Source organism: Phragmites australis, chromosome 4 (assembly GCF_958298935.1).
Source record: "Phragmites australis chromosome 4, lpPhrAust1.1, whole genome shotgun sequence".
In the NCBI taxonomy this organism is placed as follows: Eukaryota; Viridiplantae; Streptophyta; class Magnoliopsida; order Poales; family Poaceae; genus Phragmites; species Phragmites australis.
In genome coordinates this window covers 34854927-34865554 of record NC_084924.1, presented here as the reverse complement: position 1 = coordinate 34865554, position 10628 = coordinate 34854927, and the positions used below count along the sequence as shown (strand labels likewise).

The 10628-nt window shown below is 43.5% G+C and overlaps 1 protein-coding gene across 1 annotated transcript; it reads left to right on the top strand.

Moving 5' to 3' along the window:
• Positions 1 to 438: 438 nt before the first annotated feature.
• LOC133916217 (SNF1-related protein kinase regulatory subunit beta-1-like) lies at positions 439 to 6440 on the top strand. Its single transcript, XM_062359798.1, has 4 exons — positions 439 to 795; positions 4765 to 4946; positions 5038 to 5200; positions 5690 to 6440. Exons 1-4 carry the CDS (start codon positions 550 to 552, stop codon positions 6002 to 6004), a joined length of 906 nt encoding a protein of 301 aa, XP_062215782.1. The 5' UTR covers positions 439 to 549; the 3' UTR covers positions 6005 to 6440.
• Positions 6441 to 10628: the final 4188 nt, after the last annotated feature.

The following is a 10628-nucleotide window of genomic DNA, read 5'->3' as shown; positions in this document are numbered from 1 at the left end:
AATCAGCACGATAAAATTGAGAGATTCTCAATCACCACGATTGTCAACATAACAGTATAACACGTAACTGAAAACCCAACGCTAAGCCACCCTGAAGAGACTCTCGATGATACGAGAAGACGGCACCCGGGTTGAAACCACTGATACCTTCGGGTCCCAGAAGACGGCACCCGGCCCAGATTCTCCTTCCCTCCAACGGGCGAGCCGTGACCCGGCCCCAGTCCACGTCACCCGTTCATATCAACACGCGCGCCCCTTGCTCCCCAACACCAGGTCCTCCTGCGCCACGGACCAACCGAACAGCATGGATCCCACGAGGCAGTCACATTGAGCTCACGAGCACCGGGTGCACGTGTGGCGACACGCTTCCTGGCCAAGGGCAGTGGCACGCGCTTAATTACGAGCAAAGTGAGGCCCTATTAAAACGAGCCCCGCGGCCCCCTTCCTTCTCTCTCCTTCCCCCCTTCCAGCGGCACCACGCCCGCCCGGGTGGCATCTCCGTAATTTCGCCGCCTCTTCGCCGCCGCGGGCGTTGGAGGAGGGGGAGGCATGGGCAACGCGAGCGGCCGGGAGGAGGACGCCGCGGCCGTGGAGGGCGACGGCGCCGACGTCGAGAACGGCGGCGGGGACTCGTCGGTCCGGTCGTCGGAGCGCGGCTTTCCGCCGTACGGCGGCGGGGGCGCTAACCAAGTGCAGCGCGCATGCTCGGTGGGCGTCGTTGGGGGTGGCGGCGGCGCCGGATCGCCGCCCGGGAGCCCCGGCCGCTCCCTCTCGCCGCGGATGTTCGTGCCCCAGGTCAGATCACGAGATCCCGCCCAGCCGTGCTGGTTTGGTTGCTTGTTCTGTTGATCCAGGGTTTGGTTTCCGGTGCGTGTTTTGCTCGGGATGTGGTGGGGTGATGTGGAGGTGCGTCGGATTGGGTTGGTTGGGTGAAAGCCCAATGCGAGGAGTGGTCGCGATCTGGAGGTGCCTTGGTGTCATCCGAACTCGCTTGTTATTAATGAAAACGTTCTTGTGGATTACCTCTTTCATCGGTGAACCGATTTAGTGTCTGTGCGCGTACAATTACGTGACGTTGTTTGTTTGATTTGGATAATTAGGTGCTCATTTCGTAGTTTAACTTGCAGGAAATTTCTCTCGCGATGCGGTTTTTTTTTTTTTTGCACGCATTGGATCATCCAGCCTAGCTTTGATTGGTTGTTCCTCTGCAGTAGATTTTGTCAGATTAGTTCCTTGGTACTACTGTTAGACAGTTTGTAGCTGAACAGGAAGTTTCCAGTGTGGGCATATTGTTGCTTGGTCATGTAATTCTAAAACTATTTTCTGTGTTTGACGTTTCATACTAACAGAGTGATTGTCTCTAGAGTTCACACTGGTTTGTGTAATTATTTATTAAATGGCGTAATATTGATGTGAGAAGTTAGTGTTGAGATTGATGTTCCAATGGGCTCTATCCAAGTAGTTTATTCTGTGAGATTTCCTTTTCATCATGTATGTACATCAGCAACTAATTATTGCTCAGGAACAGGAAGTCAGGTCTCTAGAGCATATTGTCATATTGACATTAATGCATACCTGCCTTGTCTTATGAACAGCAATTTAAGTATCCATTTAAGGCTACTTTCAGGTGAATACAGTCAATGGAAAATTTGTTTTAGTTTGGTACTTTTCAAATTGATTTTTATATGTTTAGCACGATCACATTTTAAACTGTGTCTAAAAATTCAAGTTCGTAATTGAAAATACCTGGATGATCTGTCCAAATAAAGGCCTGGCCTCCTAATGTATTACAGCCAAGGCTTACAAATTCATTTTGCCAATGAAAACCGGCTGCTGGCGGTTACTAGAAAATCGCGGTAACCGCGATAACCGGGCAAAATTCGGTGAGAATTCTCTTAAAATTCACTCGGTCAAATTTAAAATTCGGCGAGAATTCGGACCGAATTGATCGAACGGTAACCAGTCGGTTTGCACAGGTTACCGACCGCAGTTAGCAATTTATCGACCAAATTTTCCGCATTGTCGGTAACCGGTCGGTTTGCACCGGTTACCTACCACATTTAGCGATTTATCGAGCGGTTTTATTTCAGTGAAGTTCAACAAAAAAAACCAAAAAAATGGCTCAACCTTGTAAAATCAATAACGAATTCATTTGAGCTTCAAATCAAGTGAAACAAATTTTGTTGGTTTCCTTGTAACATGGTCTACATGATAAAAGTATTTATACTCATAAAAATATTGAATATTTTCTGTGAGAAAATGTATTTGCTAAACCAAGTTAAATGCATAGTTTACTCTTTGCTAATCCAAAAATCATGAAACCAATTTTGTTAGTCTTCTTACATGATCCTATGTCTTTTAAAAATACATGAACTCATGGAATAATTATTGTAACATGCAGGATTGTGTAAATATGTTGCAACTAGATTAAATCATAACTAACCTATCACACCTCCAAAATTAGTGAATCCACTTTTATTAGTTTACTTATACTATGCTTTATATAGGAAAAATAATGGTAGACAAGAAAAAGTTAATTACAATGCTGTTTCTTAACATATTCACTTTATGTTTCTGAATGTCATGTAAAAATCATGGAGAAATTAATAAAACTCTAAATGAAGTGAAACTAATTTTAAAGATCCTCTTAAGATACGCACTACACAAGAAAAATATGTATTTGCATGTTAAGCTTTTTCTTAACATGAGTTAATAAATGAGCTACACGCTTCAAGTTCTTTCTTTTTTTTCAAACTTCCTCTCTAGTTTTTTTTAAGATTTTTTTCTGATTTTTATTTTTTATTTTTTTGAATTTTTTGAATTCAAATTCGGTAACCGATCGGTTTATATTATCGGAGCGGAGCGGTAAGGTCGGTTACCGTGAATTTCGAGCGGTAACCGACGAATTTGTTAACCCTGATTTCAGCCACCGTGCTTCTCCATTTTTGTTAGAGGTCAAACCATCTGTTATTTCCAAAGATGAATAAGAATTCGAGCCCTTTTGAAACCAATATTTACGTTGCACTTCCTGGGATTTTGCTCTCATTTTCAATGAAATTTATGTCTACCGGTATGCTGACATCTAACATAATGCAACATCACATCAAAATTCTGCTCATTCCTCCCAAGTTTTTGTTTCAGTTGGATTTGTTAACCCGAAAACAAATGAAACATGATAACTTCCAGTTACTACTCACTGCATTTTTTGCTCCATTTATAATGTTCTTTTCACTGATTTTGGCATGTTTCATTAGTAGGCATGGTACATTTGATCTGTAAAATAGGTAGATAGAAGAAGTGAACAACCTGGTTCTTCTGGCTAGCCTCAGAATGGCACATATGTTGTTTCCTTTTCAGCAACCTCTTGATTTTTTAAATGGCACAAACTTTAAAAGGTGATATGGTGGGTAGTCTGAACCACATGAACCGCAGGTGGTGTGCAGATAGAAACAGGAAAAATAAAGTATGTGAGGTTTAACTGGTTAGGGCTTCGAAGAAAATTAGCAATTTTATCAATGAAATGCAGTTGTGGACCAAACAATTTCCGCAACAGTCAAATTCATGTAGCTTGAGTGTTGTAACTTGTAAGCAACTAAACAGCCCATAATACATGTGCCAAAATGGCAAAATCTGCGACACAAAAGTGGGGCAAGTCAAACAGTTACCTGATTTTTCATATCATGCCACTCAAGCTATTTTGTGAACTGTTGGAAATCGAAGCTGTTCCTTTTATAGCTTCTCAATAGGACAACACCAATTGAGCTCATTGGTATTTGCAATTTTTCATAAGGTGCCTATGCAGAAAATGAAGAGGCACCATGGATTCACTTTTATTACTCTTATTTGAAGTGCCACACCACTCACTCTAAACCTCAGAAAGCCACTGCACTAAATGGTATTATTGTTATCTTTGAAGCTGCAAAACTAGTTGGCATGAAAACCATAGATGCTTTATTATACAATAGAAGCCCAAGTGCAGTTCTCTTAATTCTCATTGCTGTCTTCCTTCTATAAATTGTAACAACAATAGTTTTTGGTGGTTTCATCTTAGCATTGGTGGGCTTTCTTTGATGCCTGAATAGTAACATTCCTCTAATAATCCTGAATCTCATATTAACTTCTTTAGATATTTTTATTATGCTCTCGTATTCTTTTTGGTGAAAATTGGATTTCCTTTTCTTGTAAATTGATTGCTTGTTTTTCCTCTCATGATACAACAGTTCTTCTTTCAGCAAGTTGTTTTGCAAACATGTGATATATAGCATCCAAGTCTCATGTTTTTTTATATCCAGTGCAATGTCTTTGTGTGGTCTTAAATATCTTGAGGGAACTGAGTATCATGCCTTTCTTTTGGCTGCACTTCCTCCAGCATAAAAGGCTAGAAGCTGCATATCAGTTCGTATCGTGCAGGATGAATGTATCTGTCTAAAGTAAATGTTAGTGCAAGTAGTTAGGAAATCCAATGGTTTGTGCCCGATGATATTTCTTCAAGTTACTGATAGAGGGCAAAGCTCATCAATACAGTGATCAAATATAATGGTCAACAATGATGTTTCTTGGCTTAGGATTGGGTTCAGCAATATTCTTATCCATCATCTTTAGTCTGTACTTACCTCTCTCCCTACTCCAAATGGTCTATCATACATTTGTCTAACATATATTTTGTAATCAATTATGTGTCATCTGATTCTTCGGAAAGGACAAGTAAGCTTAAATGTGTGAAGTAGGAACATTGTCGGTATATTGACTAGTCCTGTATTGCAGACACCTGTACCACCACTGCAAAGAGCTGCTGATGTAACCCCAGTGTTCAACCAGATATTGATGAATGAACAAGAAGAAGAATACGATGGTCCCCCTCAAAAGGAAATTCCTGCTTTAATCGTGTGGACCCTTGGAGGAAAGAATGTATATGTTGAAGGGTCATGGGATAACTGGAAATCAAGGTACAACAATTAATTTCTAATCCCTTTAAGCAGAATTGTAACTTCAGACCTTAACGAACTTGATTCTGATATTGTTCATTATATGTTGTAGGAAAGCCATGCAGAAATCTGGGAAAGATCACTCTCTTTTGCTGGTCCTCCCATCTGGAGTTTACCGTTACAGATTTGTTGTAGATGGAGAAAGGAGGTGTCTTCCTGATCTTCCCTGTGAAACTGATGCCATGGGCAACGCGGTTAACCTTCTTGATGTTAATGTGAGTACTCTTTCTTTTGCACTGAGGACCTGAGCACCGCCAGGAAAAAAAAACATTGGGTGAAATTACCACACCAAGCATGACATTGCTGTCGACAATGTTTTTCTGCCTTCCCACACAAAATAAAGAAGAATGTTTTTTTGGTCTTAGCTTAACTCAAGCTGTGCATTCCAGATCCAATGTTTAGGATAGAAACAAATGAAAAGGCACTACGTAGTTTATTCCTTTAGTGCTTGAACTGTGATAGTTTGTCCCATTTTCTGAAAGGACTTCCATTCGGAACTTCATTGTAGCAATTGTGATGTTTAGCGGTTGTTTATAATTAGCTTAATTTTGTGGTAGGTTAACAGGTTGACTGACTTGAGGAATTTAGTAGTTGCACATGAGCCTATTATGCAGTATACGAGATCCTCATGGCATCTTCTGCTTTGGTCTATGTTGACATTGTCCCTAATTCATTGTTTTTTAATATTTGTATCATGTTTGCAGGATTTTGTCCCTGAAAGTGTTGAGAGTGTGGCAGAATTTGAGCCGCCTCCATCTCCAGATTCTAGCTACAGTTTCCAGGCACCTGAGGAGAAGGACTTCGCAAAGGAGCCGCCTTCTCTTCCATCCCAGCTCCATCTCGGTGTTCTTAACTCACAGAACTCGGAAGAAAGCTGTGCGCGGCCGCAGCACATAGTCCTCAACCACCTTTTCATCGAGAAGGGCTGGGGCGCCCATCCGATGGTGGCACTTGGTCTAACCCACAGGTTTGAGTCCAAATATGTAACGGTCGTCCTGTACAAGCCCATCGAACGATAGCATGAGGTGGAAGCTAATGCTTGACAACTCACTGCGAGACCATCAATGAACAGAAACGATCGAGGCCTTTCTTCCTGTAAAAGCGCTTTGAGGTTCACGGGTATTTTCGATACATTTGACAGGTTGCAGGACCTTTGGTTGATGTTGTACATGCTGCACTATCATGGTATTGGCCTCCTGATTTTATAGAGAGCCAAGGAGTCCTTCGTTCCTACGTGTCTGCTTGTCGTTGTTCCCTGCCCCGAGGAATGAAATGTGTAGAGACGTCACTGAGAACCGTGGAAATCCACAGAAATGTTAGGTGCCACTGTGCCAGAGTTAGATCTTGTGATTCCTAGGTTTTTAATTGTTTTGAACGGTGATGGTGATGTTGTTATGTAATAAAATCAGAGGGTTCTGCTCCGTCAGTATGTTCTGGGCGGAGATCTTATCATTCGATGGGTGTGTGGTTAGAGGATAAGTTGGATGAGATAGTTAACTATCTAGAAAAAATGTTAGATGGAGTTATTTATGGTCTTGTTTGGTATAGTTTTAGATTTAAAAAAATTTTAGCCTGTTAAATCTAGCTATAAGAAATTTTAGATAAAAAAATTTTAGCCTGTTAAATCTAGCTATAAGAAATTTTAGATCTATAGCTTTGCATGGATTAAAGATATTTAGTTAAGTTATTAAGTTTTTTATTTTGAACTACAAATAAAAGTTTAAATTACTTTATTTATCATATAAACTTTAAATTCAGTATGTATCTCGAAGTTAAAGCTATGTCAAACAGGCTTTATATTTTGGATGAGCTTTTATTTATGCTGATGTAGTATATTCTGATTAATTAGTGTAAATGTGTTTTTTGTTAGCACGTTTTAAATGATATTATCTTTTAAACTGTTTATCTGATTTTTGATTTGATTGTATTATTATATTTATTGTAATTAAATCAACAAAATAAGATCTCATATGATTATATTTTGATAAAAAAGCTAAAAATATGGCAAGCAGATGTCACAATTTTGGCTAATCTCGTCCAAGTTTTATCTGTCTAAACAAATAAGAAATTGAATCATCTTATCCATATTACTAACAAAAATAGATCGTCTCGTCCAATAAAACAAAGATGGCCATATTCCATTCAGGATTAAAATTTCGTTAATATTTTACAAATTTCGGTAATTTTGAATGGGATGAAATATCTAATTTTAAAATTTTCTTTCACTACCATGTAGGATCCATGTAGTAGAGAAAAAATAGCTGATTTTGACAAAAATTTACAAATTTCACCGGTAAATAAAAAATTCCTGATCCTATCCAACCTTATCCCGCTCGTCCTGCGCGAGCCATTGTTTCTCGTCAGGTTTCAACGCACGCCGATAACAATGTGTTCTGGGCGGTGACTTTCACCTGGCACGCAAGTTACTCGGTTACTGCCGTGCCGCTGCCGAAGTGTTGCAGCATCAGTCACCGGTAGTCCTGGAAATTCTAGAAGCGTGTTCGCTGATCAATTCGATCGCGTTGTTGCTGGGGAACAGTTGGCCGCTGTAAAAACGCCAGAAAAGTGTGGCGCACGGGCACGAAACGTCAAATCTTTCCTCACATCGCCTCCATGGCCATGATGCATTGATGCCTGCGCCTGTGCCTGCCTGTGCAGAGTTGAAACAAGCTGTTAGGTGAGAAAAGGGTAGTGCTCCCACGTGAGCTGATGGTGTACGGCGCACCGATCGGCGGGCTCCGCTCGCTCCGGTAAATGGAGCAGCACTCCAGTCGACTGCAACTGATCATTTTAGCCTTTGCAGCGGCTCTGCGCGATTGCCTGAGTCAGTGCCTCAGTGGCTGGCTGGCCGCACACCCTTCAATGATGTCTGTCTCCCCCACGCCCTCTCTCTTTCTCATCTCACAGTCACAGTGCTCGCCTCTCCCCTCCATCTCTTTCACAATGATTCGGTCCAGTGTGTCTCCAGGTGAATCAATGAACGTACTCGATCGGCCGGCCGGTCGGGGTCGGGTCCCTTGGCTCTCACTGTAACCATCTCTCACTGCACCCCTGTGTGCATGCGCGCGCGTGTGGTGGTGTTGATCCACGGGACGGGCCGCCCTACGGAGACAACAGACTAGGCATAACATGCATGGATGGAATGGGCAAACAGGACCCGCTCGAGCCGTCCTGAGCGCGTCCTGCCAAAGAAAGGATCGAAGCGTGGCTCAAGACGGTAAAATTCCCGCGGGTGCTCCATGAAAAGGCCGGTAGTGTATAGGAATGACAATCGTTCGGATACTCGTGGATATTGTATTCGATATGCATAGGTACATGTATGGATATGAGATTTTATCCATGGGTATTACGAGTTGGATACCTATGAAACCACAGGTCAGACATGGATATTTTAATCCACCACAGGGTATCCACGGGTATACATGTTAACCACATCATAGCCTAATACGTTTAGCTTAGCCCATCTTACTTAACCCTACTGTTTCTGTACGCAGCCGATCTTAGCGCAATAGGCCACTCCGCCTCCATAGTGAGGTTGGATCCGCTGCCAGGGCCCTTGGCCGCATCTAATTCACGCATGCTGGCTCCTCCTCCCAATGTGCTCCGCCTACTGCCATTCGCTCGATCGGAATCACCGACCGAGCTCGTCGCCCTACCCCGATCAGATCCTCACGCGTGCCACCAGCTTCGTCCTGCACTGCCTCACGCTCAATTGCGCCACGTCGTCGCCTAACTGGATCTCATCGTCGGCCACTCTACCGGTGACAGGTTTGTGTCAGGTCTCACCCTCTGCTAGCTCTGCCCGCCGTTGGCCTCTCGCCCGCACGCCAACGACTTCGAGTGCTAGATCCATGTCGCCGCCCGCGTCCCCAAGCTCACCCCCTACCGCCCCTGTCCCCAAGCGCCGCCCTTGGCACCCCCTTCCCTAAGTGTCTCTCGCCAACCGCCATCCCTGAGCGCCACCTCTTGTCCCCACGGGCCACCGGCAGGTTTTAGGTACCCGACGGGCACATGTATATGCATAATATTATGCTCATCATCTTTCACAGGCGTAGGTCAGGTAACTCGAATCGGATCGCTTGTCATGGTTCTACTTCATCTGCACCTGATTAGCTCGCGCCATCGCTTCCATGGACACTTGGCAGCCGTACAGGCATAGGACCTGTGGGATGTGGAAGGCCCAGTCTGGACCGGGTCCTACGTAACGCAACACACCTCAGCGAAAATCTTGGTGCACGGATCATAGAGCCAGCAGTCTACGCTGCAATTATTGTTGCACTCTTCCGTCGCCACTACAGGTCCCATATGTACATGCATGCTCTCTGTTGGGGATGATCTCCCGCCCCTCCTCTTCGGAGGATAGCTCGAAGTCTGCCGGAAGGTCCACCTGTTTGTCACTACATGTTCATTTCAGGGACTACAGGTGAAGGTTGCAAAGATCGCGAAGTACCATCGGTCGAAGGATGTAGGTGTGCCCGCAGTCCCGGCTTCTCATGTCGGTGAAGACGGTGGTGAGCCTTCGGTCAAAAGCCGAGTCCATGCCAGTGGTTCTGATTGACTATAGTGGGCGAAGGTAGCAGCCGGTCTTCGCTCTGGAGCCGAAGGCCAGCTCGGGGCGACGGAATGGAGAAGACTTCAGCAGGTTTCCGAAGTCGAAGACCATGACTGGATAGCGGGGCCCGCCTTAACTGCCCGGGGTAGAGTTGTGATTATGTAAATATGCTTAATTATACCATAATGTCCTCGAATATTCTAAGGATGTAGCAGGTAAGGGGGTAAGAATTGTAAACCACGCTTATAGTGGTCGAATACGTGCTATAAATAGGGTCATACTGTATCCGAGAGGTATGTGAAACAGTTCTACCCCAAGCACGTGTCACCCCGTAGACCCTTCGGCATTTCCGTGAGCGAAGGTCCTCCCTGTCCGAGATTTTGGTCCCAACACTCCGCTCTTCTGAAATCCTAATGGTGCAGCGACAGCGCTGCAGAGCTTGCAATTTTACTACTCTACTATTAGAAAACCTAAAGTTTACAATCGAATATGTCCCATCTTGATCTTTTAAAAGATCCAATTTATCTCTTAGAAAGTTTTAGTACTATATATATGAGACAGAATCTCTTATTGTAAACACAGATTAATAAACAATAAATAGTTGTTCCTATATTGTGTCTCTTTTGCAATTGTTTTCTCAATGGATCATTAGACTACACCCGGTAGCAATGGTTTCTTAATACGTTATCAACATGAAGCTCTGTGGGAGATCAGCTAGAGAATTGATGTGTTGTAGCTTCACGAAGTTCATAATGAGGTCATAAACAAGAACTTCTTATCCTAGTCAATCATCGCTCTTTCAAAGCACGCAAGAAACCGCAATAAGAAGAGGGGGAAGGGAGAAAGGAAAGTGGTGACAGACAAGGTCAAACCTAGTAATGGTAATGACAAGACAAAGAAAGAAGTCAAGCCATAAGGTGAACAGAACCAAACATGTTATAAGTGCAGTGTTTAGGGCCATTGGTTCTGAATTTGCAAAGCACCAAAATATGTTGTGGAGGCATATCGGTAGAAGAAGAGGGAGCAGCTAGAATCACACCTCACCATTGCAGTGGGGGTGGAAGTCAACAAAGTAGTAGTATTTAGGGGGA